The sequence below is a fragment of the Sciurus vulgaris genome (assembly GCF_902686455.1).
Source record: "Sciurus vulgaris genome assembly, chromosome: 18".
NCBI classification, from domain to species: Eukaryota; Metazoa; Chordata; class Mammalia; order Rodentia; family Sciuridae; genus Sciurus; species Sciurus vulgaris.
This window is the reverse complement of record NC_136479.1, coordinates 17,820,528-17,841,506: the sequence shown is the minus strand read 5'-3', so window position 1 is coordinate 17,841,506 and position 20,979 is coordinate 17,820,528. Positions and strand designations below refer to the sequence as shown.

At 49.5% G+C, this 20,979-nt stretch overlaps 1 protein-coding gene across 3 annotated transcripts in view; it reads right to left on the bottom strand.

Moving 5' to 3' along the window:
* PRKCB (protein kinase C beta) overlaps positions 1–20,979 on the bottom strand; it is a 306,697-nt gene that overhangs the window by 73,192 nt on the left and 212,526 nt on the right. For all 3 annotated transcript variants that reach the window (XM_079121179.1, XM_079121181.1, XM_079121180.1), the window contains 2 exons: positions 15,674–15,770; positions 7,691–7,837 (listed from right to left, as the gene is read on the bottom strand). In XM_079121179.1, coding sequence (XP_078977305.1) covers positions 7,691–7,837; positions 15,674–15,770 — 244 coding nt within the window. The remainder of the gene's footprint in view (positions 1–7,690; positions 7,838–15,673; positions 15,771–20,979) is intronic.

Below are 20,979 nucleotides of genomic sequence, written 5' to 3'. Positions count from 1 at the left end.
CAGAGGATAAGGAGTGAGTGGGTGGGGAAGCGGTGGAGGTATCAGAGCTCATGAAACACTTTGGTTCTCTGGATCTATTCAGAGTAAGGGAGTGAGAAGGGAGGTCGAGATCACTATTAAGGATACAGGAAGCAGGAAGCAGTCCTCATCTAAAGGACATGGGGGGAGGGGGCTCACAGACTGCCGTGCCATCCAGGTAGGCACGAGGATGACAGCAGAAGACTTCACGCTCTTAGAAATACAGTGGTGGTCAAGGTGCTGAGTCATAATGGGAGCATATGAAACTTTAGGACAGTTTTTCACAAAACATGGCACTAGCACTATCAGCAGTACGTGGACAAAACTGCCTTTCTTTTAATAAGCTCTCCTACAGCACATTAAAATAAACATGTGGTTGGTATGTCGAACCTCTGCTTTTACTTATATCATAGCTTAGAGTCATGCAAAGAAGGAGGCCAGGTGCAGTGGTACACGCCTGGAATTCCAGGGACTCAGGAAGCTGAGGTAGGAGGATTGCAAGTTCAAGGTCAGCCTGGGCAATTTAGCAAGGCTCTAAGCAACTTGGTGACTCTGTCTCAAAATAAAAAATAAAAAGGACAGCGGGTGTGGCTCAGTGGTAGAAGACCCATGGATTCCAACACCAGTACTGAAAAGAGGAGGAAGAGGAGGAGGAAGAGGAGGAGGAGGAGGAGGAGGAGAAGGAAACTTAAAGAAAAATTTTTTTCTTAAAAGGAGGCATACACATGTCAAAAAATAAACAGGTGCATGAATAATCTCTACTTGGGAACCTTGGCCAAGACTGTCATCAACCTTGTACAATCTGAATTTTGAGCTTGAGACATCAGGGAGTGTGGCACCCAAGTGCTAAGCTCTAGGAACACTCATGGAAGAAGCGGGTACCAACCCCTCAGTGGGCTCCTGAACACCTCAGCCTCTTGGGCGTTACTCAGCCAAGTCAAGCACCGGAAGAGGAAGCGGAATGGGTTCTCGCTCGCCTCGCTGCATCTTGGGCGCATGCGCAGAACAAAACTTTTTTTTTTTTTTTTTAGAGGTGACTGCAATACCTGGGCACCCGGTTTCTAAGGACTTTCTACTTCTTCCTTTTCATTTCATAAGCCGCTGCCTTCTTCCTACTTGATTTATTCCTGGCTTATGCAAGGCTTCAGGAAAGCAGTCCTAACACCTGCCAGGTTCTGTGATCTGAACACAAGGAAATGTCACAGAGAAGAGGCACTTTGAGTTTTCTGTTTGTGAGGGGTTGATAAATTGGGAGTTCTAAAGGGAAAAGTCGGAGGTCTTTTGTGTCACTGCAAGGAAGTTATAGCCAGAGCTGAATAGCAGGAAGCTCGGCTGAGGCCACTTGTGATCCACCAGAAGTCTTCTCCAGGCCTCCCTCTGGTGCGGGTGGCCCTGTGACAGAGCCCTCTTTACTAGTGTGCAGGCAGAAGTGAGGGGGGCCACTTCCAAGAGGCTGTAAGAAGCAGCTTGTGCCTCCTCCTTACTCTCGTTCCCCCTCCACCCTCTGAATGCAGAGAAAAACAAAGCCCCAGAGATTCATGGAGCCACAGAAGATGGAAGGAACTACATCCCTTCGTGGCCATATGGAGAGAGTGGGTGGGGCCAGGAACACCCGTCTCCGGCTGTCAGGAGAACGGAAAGCTAAACTTCTATTGCATCTGAGCCAGGGCACTTTTGGGGTCTACTTGTTACAGCAGTAGAATTCACCCTCATAGAAGCTGAGGTGCCCTGACTTCTACGCAGATTGGCCAAGTGTATGTTGGGATGGGAAGAAGGAAGAAGGAGCCCTTCTGAGATTTTCACTTACTCTCCTCCCTCTGCATAGTTAACCCCTCCTTTGGATGTGGCTCTAAGTCACTCTCTCATGGAAGCCTTTGCCGACCTGAACTAGGACAGATCCTACTCCCACAGGCTCCCGTGACACATTCCAGCTGCTTTTTACATCTGCCGGCATGATATTTTTTTTATTTTTGATTACTGTTTATACCCTCACTGCATTTTAAAGTATGCATTTTCCAAAACTCACAGAATGATACACTTAAGATATGTGCCTTTGTTTGCATGTAAATTTTACCTTAAAATGATCATTAAAAATATCGAGTCTCGGTTAATGATTCACATGCTGAAGAGTTTGGATGTAAAGCTTACTGAGTTCTACAACTGGCTTTGAAATGCACAAAAGAGAGGGCTGAGCCTGGGCGGTGGCACACCCTGTAATCCTACTTGCTCAGGAGGCTGAGGCAGGAGGATCGAAAGTTCAGAGCCAGCCTCAGCAACTTATGAGGCCCTAAGTAACTCAGTGGGACCCTGTATCAAAATTAAAAACTGGAAAGAGTTGGGGATGTGGCTCAGTGGTTAAGTGTCCCTGGGTTCAATCCCCGGTACCAAAAAAAGATGAACATGTGATAAAGCAAATGGAGTCCAATGTTAGGGTAGAATCAAGGTGTTTAGGTAATAGGCTCCTTGTACAATGCTTTCAATTGTTCTGCATGTAAAAAAAAAAAAAGATTTTTTTTTTTTTTTTAAAATAAAATGTTGGAGGAAAAGTTCAAATGTAAGGACCAGGAGTGCAATGCATAAAGGCAATTAGTCTATACACAGCACAGTTTGCTTGTATTCTTACTTGAAATTATGTCTTTCCATGATGACAGACAGACAGACATGTAGGTGTGTGGGGGTAGGGGTGTGTGTACGGGGGACTTCGCTCTTGAATGTATCTTGATGCACCGCTACCTTCACATTATCGATTGACATTTTCCGCTCTTCCTGTTATTGATGGCGTTCCAGTAAAGCTTTTATTTTGCTGTTGGGTTGGGGCTTCTGTGTTTGTGGATCTCTGCCGCTCGCCCGCCAGCTGCCTCCCTTCCCCATCCCCCCCACCCCACCCTGCGAGCACAGCACGACTGTTCATTCCAACTTCCCAGCACCATTTTTTTAAACAGATCAGGATCAGACAAAACATTACCATGAGCAAATACGAAGTCTCGGAGGGCAAACACCACATGCGTGAATCAAATATTGAATGGAGGGTATTGACGGCAGCGGGTCAAAGCGAGGCGTCGGGTCTACGAGGTACTGGCTGCGCTTGTGCTCAGCATCTGCTGTACGAGGTGCTGGCTGCGGTGGCTTTTTTAAGCCAAACTCATACACTCCACCTGGACAACGCACACCTGCCCAGCAAAACTTGAGGCAGCGTAACTTTAACTCAGCGCTCCCTTGACGACCACGGAGGTCACATTCTTGAGATCAACGGAGCCGAAGCTAAAGGTTCAAGGAATCATAGAAATGGTTGCAAGAGGGCTGGGGAGGTAGCTCAGTGGGTAGTGTGCTTGCCTCTCATGCACAAGACCCTGGGTTCAATCCCCAGCACCAAAAAAAAAAAAAAAAAAAAAAAAAAAAAAAAATGGTTGCAAGGATAAAACTCGAAAATGCAACAGTAAATAATAAATGAGTAGTACATTCGAAAGCTCCCAAGTTCTAGAAAGCGTCTCTCCCCAGGCACGCTGGGGATGCCAGGAAGACAGGCCCTGCAGGTGAAGTCCTGCCCGTTCAGGCCTGCTCGCTCCACGCCGGCTCTCCCTTTGAAAGTTTTTAATGGGAATTCGGTGGCCTTCACACTGGCTCCTCTCTTGCTTGGTCACGGGTCTCAGTGAGATGCCCGTGTCATTCCCTAGTCGTTTCTACTCAAGAGCACGTTTTCCTGGGCCGGAGCCCATACAGCGGGAGGGGAGGTAGAAACCCTGAGCTCTTTCACCTTTGAAGGGGAGCGCGGGCACCGCTGTGTTCAAGGACCTGACGTGCATACCTAACCGACCAGTGTGACAGGTTCAAAGCCAGCATTCAGGTAGAAAATCGCCTTCACTTACAACCGCAGGTGGCGAACCTGGAGGTGCCAGCTCTGTGTTTTCTAGGATCACAGACGTGCGTGTTACTCTGTTTTGTTTTTGTGACACGGCTGTTGTTTCATGATTTATTTGATGCTCCCTTCCCAGCCCAGAACAGAACTCTCAATTAGTGCAAGAGTTACTATGGAAACCTAGCGTCTCTTCTCTCCTGCTCCTCGCGGTCTCCGGGGATCCACTCTCCTCCGACTCCACCCAGCCCCCCAACCCCACTCCTCTCCACCAGGCCTTCCAGAACTCTCATTTCCCCACGAAAATTCTCCAACCTGTGTGGTCCAGGGATCAGAAACGCATCCGCGGTACCCTGACTTCTTGTCCTTGTCCTTGTGAACAAGGACAAGGACAAGAATGTTAGGCTAGCCTGGGGAGACAGGAGAGATGCAGATGAAATCAACCAAAGTTCAATGTGGCGGCGGCCACGAGGGTCACGAAAGATGTGACCCTCATCTTTCTGGCTGGGAGTGAGACTTCTCCACGTTTATCTTTCTAATACAATTTTAATTATGAATCATGTGATGATGAGGCTTATTAAAATAACATTATGGAAGGCAGTGTGGAGATTCCTCAGAAAACTTGGAATAGAACCACCATTTGACCCAGCTATCCCACTCCTCAGTTTATACCCAAAGGACTTAAAATCAGCATACTACAGTGACACAGCCACGTCAATGTTCATAGCAGCTCAATTCACAATAGCTGAACTATGGAACCAACCTAGGTGCCCTTCAGTGGATAAAGAAAGTGTGGTACATATACACCATGGAATATTACTCAGCCTTAAAGAAGAATGAAATTATGGCATTTGCTGGTATATGGAGGAGTTGGAGACTATCATGCTAAGCGAGATAAGCCAAACCCCCCAAATCAAAGGCTGAATGTTTTCTCTGATATGTGGATGCTAACTCACAATAAGGGGGCAGGTGGATAGGGAAGAAGAGTCACTCTAGATTAGGTAGAGGGGAGTGAAGGAAGGGGAAGGGGTATGGGGAAGGAAGGATAGTGGAGTGAAACAGACATTATTAGCTCATGTACATGCATGACTGCATGACAGATGTGATCCTGCAATATGTATAATCAGAAAAATGAGAGATTATACTCCACTTATGTATAATTTATCAAAATGCATAAATGCACTCTACTGTCATGGACAACTAATTAGAATGAATTTAAAAAATTTAAAAAATATATAATTGAGGGGGAGAGGAATGAGGAATGACTGCTAATGTTACGGAGTCTCCTTTTTGGATGATTAAACATTCTATCAATGACTGTGGTGACGGTGGCCAGCTCTGAGCATACTCAATCCACGTACATTTTATGTGGGTGGCTTGCATGGTTGTGAATTATGTCTTAAGAAAGATGCATATATATATATATATATATATATGTAATTTTGTTTTTGTTTTTTTTTTTTTTTTTGTTCTTTGAGCCTGGGTCTCACTGTGTTGTCCAGGTTGGTCTCAGACTCCTAGGCTGGAGTCACGGTCCTGCGTCAGCCTCCCGAGGAGGCTGGGACCACAGGTGTGTGCCGTGGTCGCCGGCTTAAAATGTAATCCTTGTAAACTCCTCAATGAACTCAGCTTGTTAGACCCTCTTCTTCATTAAGACCGTTTACCTCTTTGTCATCAGGAAAACGGCTCCATCTCTGAAATCTAAGTGTGTCCATCTGTCTTAACATTTTGAACATCTTTTTTGGTTCCTTTTTGCATTACTGGGGATGGAGCCCAGGGCCTTGCTCATACAGACGAGGGCTCTGCGCGAGCTAAATCTCTTGCCTCCCCCACGTGTTTTCCAGCCCTGTGCCTCTGGATGCCCCTTCCCCTGCCCAGTCCAGACACCATTTCCATTCATTTATTTAATACCATTTTATTGAGCACCTGCTACACCCCATACTCTGTAGGCTGGCCGTGGGCCTCTCTCTTCCTGGAATCCCAAGTTCGCTCACTCCCACAATCTTTCGGTTGGCTGATTCTGCTAATCCCCAACTTTAGTTCAATTCGCCACCTACTTCCCCATCCCTACATCCAGGCTTCTCAGAGCTGCCGGAAAAAATCAGAAAGCGGCGTGGACCAATTCCGAGCTCCGTTCCCTCACCGAGTGGACCACAGGGCCGCGGGGCAACCTCACTGGGCTTCCTTACTGTCTCTTCCCAGCCTGCACTAAGGTTCTTCAAGCTTGGGGGCATCAGTTCCGATCCTGGAGTTCGTCTTAGCAGAATGATCTCTCCAGCCACAGGCAGAGAAAACGTGTGCCTTCAGCTAGGTCCCCAGGGAATTCAATCCATGCGCCCTGGAAATGCAGTGGTGTCCGCCACAGAGAAGATCCCTCCACAGGAGAGAGCTCAGACCTTAGAGAAGAGGGACAGACCCATAAAGAAACCAAGGTCTCATGGGGGAGGGGTTCCATGGCAGGAAGAAACAGAAGGGGGACTGAAAGACGGGTCGGTCGGTCGAACTCTCAGAAGTGGCATCTAAGTGGACACATCAATCCCAAGAAGGAGCCAGGCACCCGAGCATGACAGTGAGTAGCATCACAAAAGCCCCACAGGACCACAGAGCCTTGTGTCTTCCAGGAACTCAAGAGCCACCACGGTGGCCAGAACATGGCGGGCGATGGCAAGAAGAAAACCAAGAAAGGAAAACGTGGAGTGGAGAACCAAGGGCCAGATCCCCCAGGTGTCCCCAGCCAAGAACTCCGTGCAGGATGTGTTCTCTTGTGACGGGGAGTCACCCCAGCGCCTTAGGCAGGGGAGGACTAAGGCCGATCTTAAAAACTCCCTCTGGTTGCGGAATGGGAAGCGTATTGACCCCAGGCGGCGACTGAGATGGGGACGCTCCTTAGGAGGTTCTGCAGGGGCCCGGGTGACGTGTACAGGCCGAGGTGCGGGCGGAGAGGAGCGAGGGCTGCGTGACAGGTCTCAGAGGAGCTGAGGATCAGCCCAGGGCGCGCGGGGAGGGCGAGAGGAGAGAAACGGGGCAACTCAACGGAAGCTTCCAGACCTCTGGCCCAGGCCGCAAAGACGGCCAGGCGCTGCTGTTCCACGCCTGCGCACACGGTTCCCGGTGTGCGCGGGCCGTCTTGGTGGCACTCGAAGGGATTCAAGACGCCAGACACCGCGAAACCAGTCGGGAATGTGCGTGACGCAGTCTCAACCTGGGCAACGTGGCCACTCAGGGCACCTGTAAAGGCAGCCTGCACGGCTCACGAGTCCCGGGCCATCCTTCCCCCGTGCTGCCGATCGGAAGGAATCATTTCCACTCTCAGCGGCCACGGTGCTCTTTTCCAAAAGGCCAATCTGATCATGTCACTCTGCTGCCAAACGGCTTCCAACCACTCCCCACTGCACTGTGAGCACCACCCAGTCTCGTCTCCATTGCTCATAAGGCTCCTGCTTCCCTCTGTGAAATCACATCCTGCCGGCCCCTCCTGCTCGGGTCCTTTTGGTGCCGGCCCCTTCCCATGGCACCTGCCATGCACCAAGTCCCTCCCCGCCACAGGGCCTTTGCACTTGCCATTCTCTCTGCCGGGTGCATTCCTAGCTCTTTAAAGGCATGGCTGGTTCATTGCCATTCCTCAGCTCTCAGCTTACACACTGAGGTCATCTCCAGTGGGTCCCCTCTGTGACACAGCACTCGATTCGTTTCTTTCGCAACACTCCACAAACAGCAGCGTGGGTCTATCGACTTTCTCCTTTCTCCCCCGCTAGAAGGCCAGCCCCACAGAACGGCTGCCCCTGCCGCCGGGGACGCAGCCCCCGAGTCCTACTGTACCTTGCCGAAGCTGCCCTTGCCCAGCACCATCAGGAAGTTAAAATCGGTCAGTTTCATCCGGTCCCGGTTGCCGTTGTTGTCGAATTTGGAGACGGTATTGGTCGTCTTCTCTTCCGGAGCCTTGGGCCCCTGGCCGATCTTGGCCCTCTGGAGGGAGAAGCACACAGGAAACGCAGTCAGAGCTGGGGACACCCTTGCAGGAAGATACAGGTCCCTGCTGGAAGCTGTGTCCCGCCCTGCGAGAGCCCGGCTGCGCTCAGCCGACACCTGGAGGCCCTCCTGGCACCTCCCTCCCTCTGCCGCCCCTCAGGTCTCATGTCACCATGTCATTTCCCTCCCTCCCTGCTGATCACTCCCACCAGGATCTATTGCCTTGACACAGTCCCCCACCCCCACCCCCCAATGACCACAGATGAAACCTCTAAAACTGTGAGTCAAAATAAACCTTTCCTCTTTTTAAGTTGACTTATCTCAAGTATTTGTTATAGTAATGGAAAGCTGATGAATACAAATCCCCAAGTCCCTCATACCTCAGGGCCTTTGCTCCTGCTGCCACTGTCCTATGGATGGCCATTGCCTTCCCTTAACCAACCAAGTTGCCCACTGCTTCCCATTTTCATGTCCTCAAGGAAGCCTGCATTGATTCTCTCTGAACCAGGTTCCCCTTCTATTTGCCCCCTTTCATTCACTTCACTTCCAATTAATATTGGATGGTAGCTGCCCCACTGCTTGCTCCCCTCTAAGAAACTGGGGGAGGGGCTTCCTGCTGCAGGTGGCAGAATGGTAGCACATGCCTTGGAATGAGGACAGGACAGGAGGCCAGCAGTGACAGACCTGCACCCTGAGGGCTTTGGTACAGGATTTGCTGCTAGGAGGCACTAAACTGTGGAGCTAGAAGCTAGAAGTTAGAACCCTGACTCTAAGCTGGATCAGCTACATGACCCTGAATGAATCAGTTGGCCTATGCCAACCCCTGCCCAGACACCCTGTCTTCCATATCTCTCAAAGTAAAAGCCAAAGGCTACAGGCGATGTGTCCCTGCTGCACCCCGTCTGATTTTAACCTCCCTCCTTATTACTTCCACTCTGGCCTCCTTGATGTCTTCTGAACGCACTGAATATGTTCTGGCCCCAGGGCCTTTGCACTTGCATGGAGTACACATTCCCAGAACTGTCTCACTTCTCCTAAGACAGCTCTTCTCTGATCACTGTATATAAAACTGTCTTAGCAATTCCCATCCCCCTTACTTAATTTTCTGCAATCATTTGTTTCCATCTTACAAACCATGTCTTTACTTGTCTCTTAATTTACTCTCTTTCCCTTCACGCCAGAACACAAGCTCCCTGAGGGCAAAGGTTTCACTGGTTGTCTTTTCCGCTGCCTCCCTGGTCCCTGCAGCAGAGCCTGGCACCTCTTTGCACTTGGCGACTGAGCCATTTAAACCTCAGCCTCCTCTTCAAGAGAACGGAGATAATGCCGAGAGGTTCATCGAGTTCCTTGCCCACTCCGGGCACGGGCTGGGCTCCACCTGCGACAGCCATTACTTGGGCTGCATGACTCAGCCGCCTTTCAGAGAGGAAGTGCCAACAACGCCTGGCGGGGGTTTGCATGCCAGGCAAGAGGACTCAGTCAGCCCGGGCACAGGTACAGAGCCGGCGCCAGGTGCTGAGGAGGGATCAGGAGCAGGACAGACCCCACATGCCTGCCCACCAGGACTGGTCCTCCGTGTGTCCAGGAGAGGGAATCGGTGTCGGCGGCAGGAACTGCGACCCTGAATCAGCGACAGGAGGCGCCAGGCCAGGAGGTGCATCCCAGGACGCGACAGAAGGTCAGGAGGACCTTGGGGGCCACAGGAAGGAGACCGGCAGACCCTGAGCATGACCTGCAGCTGCCGAAGGCTTCAGGCAGGGCCAGGCGCCATCCTGTGACATCCGGAAGGTCCCTCTGAGTGGCAGGAAGGGATCCACTGAAGGACGGGAGTTTGGAGACCATCAGGAAGGGACAATGGCTTCCAAGCAACAGGCCCTGAATTCGGGTGTCAGTGCAGATGGGGCGACGTGGACGCATGTGAGAAACAGCCTGATCCCCGCCAGGAGGGTCCCCAGGGAGCAGGGCCACCTGCAGTGAAGGACCTCACCTTCTGAGCCTCAGGAAGGCGGGGTGCCTCCCACGGAGATGGAGTGGAGGGGAGGCTAGTTCAGAAGTGTGGGCAGGAGGCTGGAAGACATGTCCCGGCTGACACCAGACAGCCGAGGTCCCTTTTCCGCCGTAAGGGCTTGAAACGACCAGGCTTATTTCTTCCCGTGAGCTACCTCCAGAGACCACGGGAGGAAGCATCCATCAGGTTCTCTTTCAACGACCAGCCTTTCAAAAGCCGAGGTGCGCCCCGTGTTACGGATTCTGGCCACTCACACCCCAAACGAGATGCGGGCCGTCTCCCTCCCTTCAAGAGGGTCCCCAGAAGCAGCCCCCTCCCAACCACAAGGGCGGCCCCTCCGCTGATTCCCAGCCCCCTGAGGCCAGCTCGGCCTGTCCTGTCATTTCATCTAAATAGAATCAAGGAGGCCGGACGCCTCTGTGTCTGGCCTCTTCCACTCGTCAGAACGTTCCTGGCCTCCGCCTCTCTGCATGGCGATCATCGCCCACTGTCACGGTGGCTCATTCTCCTGTCCATGCGCCTGTGCTGGTTTCTACTTGGGAGCCACCCCAAAAAACCGCTATGAAAATACTTAGTGGGATTATTTCGTCGTGAGACTGTGTTGAGGTTCAAGTGTCTCCAGCACAGCTAAGGGTGGACCAGCAGGAAGCAGCTGCACTTGTGGTCAAGATGGCCAAGCCAGAGACGGAGATGCGGGGCTGCAGGCAAGGAGGGGCCCGGCAGGACCAGGGCGTCACGGAGTTTGCAAGGAGATGCCGTGGGAGAAAACACCCAGGAAAGAAGCTGCCTCCCGGGACCACGTCCTCAGCCGCCCCAGATCCTGCCGCTCGGACCCCAGGACTCTGCCAGCCCCGCCCACCCGAACGCGCTCCCACCCACCGTCCTGGGGCGTGGCCGCCGTGTCGCCCGCCTCCTTTCTGTTCTGACGTAGGACCCTTCAGATTGGCCCACTTGGTTCCCAGACCTGTGGCGATCCCTTGCCTGTCCCTGGTTCCCGGATCCCGCTGCAGTCACTAGGTGTGTGCCCGTCCCTTTCCACTGAAAGGGACACCATGGAGCAAATAGGTTCCAATTTCATCCGACTTTCTTAGAGAAAAGGAGCTTTGTTCTGTTCTGTTCCGGTGGGCGGTGGGGAGTAGCTAGCGGCCTCTCCCCCGAGCCCCGCGTAATGCTGGTCCCGTGTAGTTAGTTCTGTCAACAGCAGGTTGCTGTAAGGAAAGCCAGGCCACATGCTTGACCCCTTCGGCATGCACCCAGGTCCCTTGTGGAACTCGTCAGAGGCCAGACTGATGGCACTGCCCAACCTTGGACTTTCAGCCGCCAAAATGGTAAGCAAAAATGCCCTCTTTTCCTTCGGAAGCATCTAGCTTCGGGTATTTTGTTATAGCAACAGAAAATGAACTCATGCCCCACGTCTCTTCAACTTCTCAAATCTAGGTCGCAAGTCTAATAAGGCTGCTGGTCTGCTCTGCTCAGTGTTTGTTTTTGATTTAATATTTAAATCAGATGCCAACTGTTGAAAGTCAGGAGATGTCTCCTAAAAACCCAGATGCTGGGCTTCTTTGGAAAAAGTAGATCTGGGTGGATGAGGCTTTTCTCCTTTCCTGGTATCCGCCTGGCTCCTGCAACATTTGGGCTTGTGACCCCCCAACACAATGAGTTTTAAGAGAACGAGAACTTGTCATGTGTCCTTCTAAATGTCCCACGGTTCCAAATAGCCTTGTGCCCAGCAGATATTCCATCAAAGAGGGGACATTGCAAAGTCGATCCCAAATTGAAAACGGTCCTTTCTCTTGCTGGGTAAGCTATGTCTTCAGAAACAGGGATCCACTAGCAGTGGCGGCTTCCAGAACCTCTAGGGCACAGCGAAGGCTGTCAGTGGCCAGGCTCCAGACTCTGACCGAGACCATCCACACCTGCCCTGGCTTACACTGCAGGCTCCTCAGCAGCTTCAGTCCCTACAAGGAGCTAGCCCAGGCCTTCCTGCTGCCCACCCGTGGAGGCAAAGACCCCATATGCCAGGAGTCCCTGGAGATTCTCCCCAGCCCCAAAGCAGAAGAACGTTCTGAGCTTGCTTCATTCAGAGGGGAAGCTAACAACCACACCACCAGCAGCAGCACCCGACGTCTCTCTGAACACTCCTAACGGTGACCTCATGGAATCCTCACATAACCTGGTGAGGTAAGAGGTGTTGCAATTCCCCATGTTACAGACGGCCAGTCAGAAGCTCAGAGAGGTGAAGCAACTGGCCGACAGTCACCCAGCAAGGAAGAGGCAGAACTGGGATTCGAATCCAAGCAACCTGCGTAGGACCACCAGGCTCCACTGCACAGAGGGGCTCCTGCCAAGACCCTCTGGCTGGCTCCTCCCCACAGCTGGGGTCTTCGCACCACTGCAAACACCTGTGACTCTGCCTCTGGGCTCCTGCTCTGGCTGCGGGAGGGAGCACAGCCCAGGAGCCAGGCATGTTGAAAGCGCTGGTGCGTGAATTCTCCTGGAGACAGCCCTCAACCAGCCAAGGAAGGGAGCTGGGGCTAATCCCTCAGCTTCCTGTCCCTCGATTGGGAAACTCAAGCAGCATTCTGAGCAAGTCCTGCAGCAGGATTAAACCCCAGTTGCTCACAGCTGGCTAATTCATTCAGTTGGCCGAGGTCTCGCAGTTCCGCCTCTGTGGATTCAACCTTCTGTAGATACAGAATATCCAGAAAAAAATCATATCCATATTAAACACGTGCAGACTTTTCCCTCGCCATTATCCCCTGGACGGTGCAGCCTGACCGCTGTTTACACAGCAGTGACATTGCTTTTGAGACGACGAGTCATCTAGAAATGGCCAAGTATTGGGGAGGACCGTGCACAAGCTCCATGCACACACAGAACCATCTCACATCAGGCAATTCGGCATTCCTGGATTTTATTATCTGCTAGGGGAAAGGGTGCTCCTGGAAGTTTCCAGAACGTCCCTGTGGGGTGTCGGGTTGGTGAGTTTTTTCCTTTCCTGTCTTACTTCTCCTGCCACACAGGACAGTGCTTCCAGGGATCAATTCCCAAATAAACCACTTCCACTCGAATCCCTATGATGGTCTATTTCTGGGGAAACTCAAACCGGGAACAAGGACCAGCTTGGGGACCTTGGAAAAAACTACTTTCCTGAGAAAAAAATGGGAAGGATGATAGTACCTACCATTCAGGGTTGTTGATGAGGATGGAATTAAAATGAGTTCAAATTTTAAAGCACTTAGAATAGTAAGTGGCACGTAATAAGCACTCGGTTATATTTTTTAAAAATTCAAAACTGTCAGAAATCCCCATTTTAAAACTCCCTGAAGAGTCTTCCCTCCCCTGGCCGGTCAGCGAGGCCACGGTCAGACTGCAGGCCCCAGAGCCAGTCTGGCAACCTGAAATGTACCACGTGTGGGAACGGCACCAGGCTCACCCTACCATGAAACCCCATTACCCCGGTCCCCGCCGTTCCGTTTAGCCATCACTCAGAATTCCTCCAGATGAGAGGCTTGAAAGTAATTTCTGAGTCATTCTGGGTGCTAATTGGTTATTGCACAGGGATTACATCTCTCAAGTTCAAGGTCAACTGAAATTCCTCTGTGTGCCTGGGAACAATTTTCGGTCTGCTGGAAACATTTTTTTAATCAACAACTATGGTATGGAGCGATTATAATTCAGGCATAAACAAGCATTCACAGGCTCTTGCTAGAAATAAAGGGACACATTTTGTTGCATGCAGATAAAATAGTCCCTTACTTCAAGCCAATTACTGGTCCAGACAAATGCTCTGTTTGTGCAGAAAATGTTTTCCTTGGTGTTCTGAAATGTCACCCCAGCTGCCCCAGGACAGAAGAAATCATTTTGCAAAAACTGAGACTTCATTTTATACAAGAAAATAGCAGCCTTGTGTTTTTATTTTTTGTTTTGTTTTTTTGTTTTTCACCCACAATCTTACAGTCTTAACACAGCAGCAAATGAATACCACCTCGTCAGGAAGCTGTGGAGAAGAGACGGGGAGACTTCTCAGGAAGGACTGCCCTGCTGTTCTAATTTTTCTAAAGGCATCCAGTTTTCGGCTCTACTTGGTGGGAAGATTCTCTTATGAATTTGTCTGGCTTTGAGCAGGTTCTACAGGAGTGACCTTCAGGGATCAAGGTCACCGGGGAATGACTGATAAGTCCAAGGTCAAGGTTGTGTATTTCACTTCATTTCCAGGAAGAGAGACCCCACTCTGTTCAGAACCATTGCTATCATCAGAGCCAAGACAAGGGACCCAGAGATACTTACGTGTTATTTCTGTCAAGTCGAAGGAAATCAACATGACTCTTGAAATAGATGCCAGAATCCTTACCAAGGCCAGCATAGCCTGCTAGTAGATCCCCACTTCCTCAGCATGACCTTGAACTCACCCACCCTTGACTGTTTCTGCTCTGCTCACACTAGCCTTCCTTCAGTCTCACATAGTTTCTCTGTAATACCCCACCACAGGGCCTTTGCACATGCTGTTCTCTTTGAATAAAGGGTTCTTTTCCACCTCTTACTTGGTTAACTTCCATTGCAATTTCCCCCTGACACTTTTCCCTGTCTTCTCAGACAAGGCCACACTCCTTTTGTGTTCTCAAAATACCTGAACTCTCTTTCACAGAGCTTTATATGGCCATATTTTTTCAAATCAATCTTTCTTTCTTTCTTTCTTTCTTTTTCTTTCTTTCTTCCTTCCTTCCTTCCTTCCTTCCTTCCTTCCTTCCTTCCTTCCTTCCTTCCTTCCTTTTCCTTCCTTCCTTCCTTTTTTTTCCCTTCCTTCCTCCCTCACTCCCTCTTTCTCTTCCTTTCTTCTTGCAGTACTTGCGATGAAACTCAAAGATGCTTTACCACTGAGTCATACTCCAGCCCTTGCTAATTTTTATTTTGAAACAGGGTCCCACTGAGTTGCCAACACTGGTCCTGAACTTGCAATCCTCCTATCTCAGCCTCCTGAGTCATGGGGATTATGGGTGTGTACCACCATATCCAACTAATTTTCAATTTTCTTGGGTGATTATTAAATAAATAATAATCATTCACCTCATTTTAGATCTGCTATTTTATACATTTTCCCAGGGTTAGTAGGTCATCATGGCTTATCTAAAATCGATGGTTTCCCAACAGATTCAGTACATTAAATTTGAGTGTGCAAAGTAATTTGTTTTCCCTTGTGGAACTATGACGTATAACTCAAACTCATCATCCCCAAAACATTTTCTTTGTAAAACTAGGGTGTGTCCTGCACACACGCTGCTCCTAGCTAAAAGGGGATCGCATGTCCCCAGCGAATGGAAGAGGCTTATCTGAGGTAGAAGCAGAGCAGCAAAAATATAGCCACGGTCAGAGTCAAGGACTGTTTGATGGAATGATTCTCTAGGACGATCCACCCCTGAGGTGCTTCACGAGGTCACCAGCACAATGAATTCCCTTGCCTGGCACTGTCCTGCTGACGGATTCAAGTCCAGACTCCATCTGTCAGCAAGCCTAGCTGACCTGCCTCTGAAACAGATAACTACTCTGTCGAGTTTTTTCACGCATTCCAGTCCAAATCACCATCAAAACAACCTGGGAAGTGAACCAGCTCAGTTCAAGGAAATGTCTAACTGCGAATGAGGACAGGGAGGCAGGGACACTTCCACGGGGCAGGGAACAGACACTTCACTGGGGTCTTGAAGTATACATAGGAGTTTTCCATGAGCTGGAAAACTCCCACCAAGGCCGGGTTCTGACGGGTCTGGGGAAAGACCACCCCAAGGACAGGCCCCGGTTCCCACTGACGCAGAGAGAAAGGAGCTCACCTCGAATTTCTGACGCAGTTCTTCATTACCCTCGCTTCCTTCCGGGGGCACAGGCACGTTGAAGTACTCGCCCTCCTCCTGGCTCAGTAACTTAAACCTGAAGGGAGACAAGGGGTCAGGACAGGTTCCACTGTTTGATACTAGTCCGTTGGGCTGCCTGTAAGAAGGTGCCTACAAAAAGCTCTACTTTTGAAAAACAGGTTGAGCGTTTTTTTCTGTTTTGCTGGGTTGGGGTTTGGGTTTCTGGTGCGTGCGTGCGTTTGTAGCCAAGGATGCTCATATTTCATACCATATTTTGGTAACTATGAGTTGTGCATCCCTAGCCCGAAGATTCAAAGTCTTAAATGCTCCAACGCTCAATCCCACTCTGAAACCTCCCTTGGTGCACAGATTCACTCAATGCGGTGCATAACGTGACCTGCCACCTCCGTGTGCGAGCCGTATGTGAAATACAAGTGAGGTGTGTTGAGACTCGAGTCCCTTCCCCAAGAGAGGTCACTATGCCAATGTTCCAAAATCAAACTCAGAGTCTGAAGGCAAAACCCTTCTAGTCCCAAGCATGGGGGATCCACCACCCGTCTTCCAAGGACATGGGGGGGTATGTTCTGTGTTTATACAGGACGCCAAGTTCTCTCTGCACACGGGGCGCATGCACACGCACATGTGCACACACACACACACACACACACACACACACACACACACACTTTGTTGGTCATTTTGCACTATTAGTGTTTTTCTTTTTCTTTTTGTCCCTAAGTGCGTTCTGGCTCTGAGTGGGGCTGGGACGATCCCCGCTGTAAAAGTGTCCCCCTCCCCCTCGCCAGTCCTTCAGCTCCTTCTGCTCTATGAAGGTTGCCACCTGGCACCAGGCCGTGGGCTGTACTCAGGTGACCACGGTCTTCACAGTGCTCCTCTTCTTTGCAGGAACCTGCCCAACGTGCTCTGAAGACACAGTGTCCCTTGGACCCCAAGTCACAGCATGGCTGGTCCAAGCCCACCTCTGTCCCAGCTTCCTCGGGTGGCCCTGGGGACGCCGGGCAGGCTCTGCGCCTTGGCATTTCACATCCACGAGTTGGAAGGAAGGTCCTTTCCCGCAGCCTCGTGATTGACATGTGACAATGCGCTGGGAAGCGCTCAGTGTGACAGGTGACCTTCCGCCAGCGATCACACGTGGTGCAGACGGCGCTACCGATGCTAATGCTCTGCTCGCAGCGTGGTGGCTTCGGTGTGCTTCCAACCAGACAGGCGCTGAGCACCAGGACTGGAAGCGACATTCCCGAGGCGCCCCCATCCTCACCCCCAAAGCTTCTCCCTCACTAAGCGGATGGTGTGGGTCGGGTTCCTTTTCTCCCTTCACAAATCTTCTAGGGCAGCTTCCAGAAATAAGGGGGGAGAGGTGATTCAGGACCGAGAGGACGAGGTGACCGCCACGCCTCCACATTTAATACCTGGCTCTCTTCCTCCAAATTTCCACTGAAGTCACCCAAACAAATAGAAAAGTCAGGGACCATCTGTACGGGCGCTGGAAACCAGGAAGGGTGCTGTGCATGCAGCAAGGGCTTCCAGAAACTTCCACCAATTAAGTGATGGTGAGAGAACTCGGGGTGTTGTTGGGCATACTTTCTCCACTCACAGCCTTGGTGGATTCTGTTAAAGCTGTGCTTTGTTTTACATAATGCTTCTCATTTAAACATCTGTTTTGATTTTTTTAAAATAAATTATCTTTTAAAGGACACTTTCTGGCCTTGGGGGTGTAGTTCAGTGGTGTGCTTAGAATGTCCAAGGTCCTGGGCTCCATTCCCAGCACCCAAATTCAATAAAAAAAAAAAAAAAATACTTTCTATCTCCTGCTTGAAAAGAAAGTCAATGTCACTTCCTTTTAAAAAAAAATACTTTTTATAGATGTTAATAGACCTTTATTTTATTCATTTATTTGTACGTGGTGCTGAGGATGGAACCCAGGGCCTCACACTTGATAGGCTAGCGCTCTACCCACTGAGCCACCACCCCAGGCCCCTCAATGTCACTTCTTACAAATAGAAAGTAACTGTTTTTTTAAGTAAAAGGTAGATCAATGCCAATCAGTGCTACTCAAGTTCTGGTAGAAGGTATCAGTTAACCAAAACCCTGAGCCTAACACCTGTCCCCTGCCATTTTAACATGGGGCAGCAAAGAGTCAGCGTCAAAGAGGGCTGGGGAGGTAGCAGAATGCTCCGGGGCCTTCTCTTTGTAGTCGGATGAAGAACGGAAGGAGCACAGAATAGATTGCCCCAATCATGTGCTATCCAGAGGCTCATGCTTTTGAAAACACAGATAAAGGGGGATTGACCAGCTGTCCTTGGTAAAGGGGACCCCGACAGACCCCAACCATTAGCCCTGGGTCAGACTAGGCAGTGGGTGAAGGTCACCACCCCCATCCCAGTTCTGGCACCACGCTGTATCAGCACCTGGAGTAGCAGACAGAGGCCTGGCCGCCTGCCATACACAAACCATGAGGAGTACGGCCAGAAGACGTGGATTCAGAGTAACTGAGGGCTTGCTACCCTCGAATGAGGCGAGGGCCCCGTTAGAAGAGAAGAGCCGGCACTCCTTCTGGCTTTGAGACACACGGGACCAAGATGGTGGTGACGTCTCTGTATCAGGCAGTAGGGCTGCTTGTTACCCAGCTGTCCCTAGCTGTAGTCTCCCTCAAATACACACAGGGAACAGGACACCCGATACGACACAATGGAATTCCCCAAACAGCAAGACTCCTGTGGCCCTTGGTCTGGATCAGAAAGTTTAGGATAGGGACACTCTTCATTTCTGTGCTCATCTTGCTGTGGGGAAGGGTTCAATAGAGAAGGGCAACCGGTAGGTAAAAAACTCAAGTGGACCCAACGAAAAGAAATAATGAGGAATCAGATCAGAACCTCCTACGGAACAGAACCTTCGTCACCAGGAAGTTCAAAAAAAGTGTCCTTCGCATTTTCAATGGTGCTCAAGAGATTAATGTACGGATGAAAAGGGGAAAATCTGAAATTTGGAGAGTCCCCTTTCAGAAGAAAAATCTTAATCACTGAACTTAAAAATCCATTACAGACAATGAACAAAGGATGGATAACTCAGAGAACAATTAGTGAATTCAAAGACAAATGTGAGAGATTTTTCTGGCAGTTGACTTGATATGTATCATGTTAGAGTCGCGTTAAACTGAATGCTTTCTATACCACCAAAAAATGCATGTTACCCAAATTAATATCCAACATGAGGGAAGACTATTGCAACACAAATGTCGGCAAAGACCATATTAATAACTTTCTTATATAAAAGTTCTTATAAATCAAAAAGAAAAGGCAAAAGACAAGACCTAATCATTTACAGATATAAACAAAGGGCAATATACAATAAAAATGCTCAACATCAATAATAAGTAAAATATGTATAATCTTTGCATCATGTGTTGGAAATTTAGAATACCAGATGCCAAAGTGTGAGTGAAATTAAAAAAAAAAAAAATCTCATGCAACTTTGTTCAGATGCAAGGCGATTTTTAAAAAGATAGGCTGTATTGGCAAATACTTTGGTAATGCCTATATCCTCAAAGCCATCAATTCCAGACCAAGGAATTTATTAGGAAAAAATTAAAGGTATGCACACAAAGATTTTGTTGCAAGTATGTTTATTGCAGAACTGTTTTAAAAATAAGCCTTGTACACCTTATAATAAGGATATGGTTATATAATTGAGGCAGATCCACAGAATGCATTGCATGAAGCTATTAAAATTGATGTTGCCCAAGATCATTAAATAACAGAGGAAAAGGTTTAATGTAGATCATTAGGAGAAAAGTGTAGGCTCCCACATAGTACTACTACCAAATTTCATTGTTTCACACACACACACACCTGCACACACACACACACACACACACTCACGCAGACTCTAAAGAGTATTGTGATGATTTCTGGGCCATGAGATTCTGGATAATATTTTGTATTCGCTTATTTATATTTTTCCAATAATTGTTCAATTGTCGATAAAAATGACTGACACTTATTGAGTGCTCACTCTTTATCAGACACCAGACACCTCATTTATGTTACTAATTTAATTTCACAACAATTCTCTTAACACAATTACCACTATTACCTCTAAAGGAGGAAAGGAGGCACAGAGAGGCTAAGCAACTTGCCCAGGGCACACAGCTACAAAGTGATGGAACAGAAATTATAGCCCAGGAAGATCCTAAAGCATTATTACTATTATTATTATTTGTAAGTGGACAAAGAAGTCATTCTTAGAAATAACAAAATGAAGTTTAAAGAAACAGTTTAAGGTAACAATGATTTAAGAAAATAGTTCTGTTCAGAAGGGGAGAAAAATAGAAAATGAAAAAGGAAAGAAAGCTGGATGTGGTGGCCCATGCCTGTATTCCCAGCTGCTCAGGAGGCTGAGGTAGGAGGATTGCAAGTTCAAAGCCAGCCTCAGAAACAGCAAGATACTAAGCAACTCAGTGAGACCCTGTCTCTAAATAAAATACAAAATAGGGCTGGGGATGTGGCTCAGTGGTTAAGTGCCCCTGAGTTCAACCCAGTTAACCAAAAAAAAAAAAAAAAAAAAGAAAAGAAAAGAAAAGAAAAGAAAAACAATCTTCTGAAGCATCACAACAGCAACAAGACCAGAGCACAATGTGAACACTTTGTTGCTATAGAAAGGACTTTCGGGTTCAGCTATGTTTTTAAATTATTTTTGTTAAAACATCCTATCACGTGCCACTTGTTACACAAGATCGAAGGAATCAGGAAGATGAAGCACGAAAAAATGGGAAGGACCTAGGCAGAAGGACCTGCCAGCCTGTGCGGCCGTGAGATGGGTCTCCTCCACCCCCGGCTCCCCGCCCGTCATGGTTTGGATCCTGGTCCCTACAGCCTGGGTGTGGGGAGCCGGGGCAGCAAGCTCGGCGGTGAGGCCCAGGCACTGGCGGAGTCCTGACGCTCTGACGCATCTCTGGATTGGTCCTGACTGCTGAAGGGGCTGCAGAGAGGCGGCACCTCGTGGAGGGAAGTCCCTGGGGGTGCGCCCTGGGTGACTCACCGTCCCTGGCCCCTCGCCCGCTCTCTCGGCCTCTCTGCTTCCAGGCTGCCTGGTGTGGAGCTGCTTCTCTCCACCACGCCCTTCTGCCATGAGGTCCTGCAGCCAGCCGGCCGTGGACTGAACCTCTGAAACCACGGGCCAAGTTAGATCTCTCCTCTAAGTCGTTCTCGTCAGGTGTTCTGATCAGAGCAAGGGAACGCGGACCCATCCATCGCCAACGAAGCCCT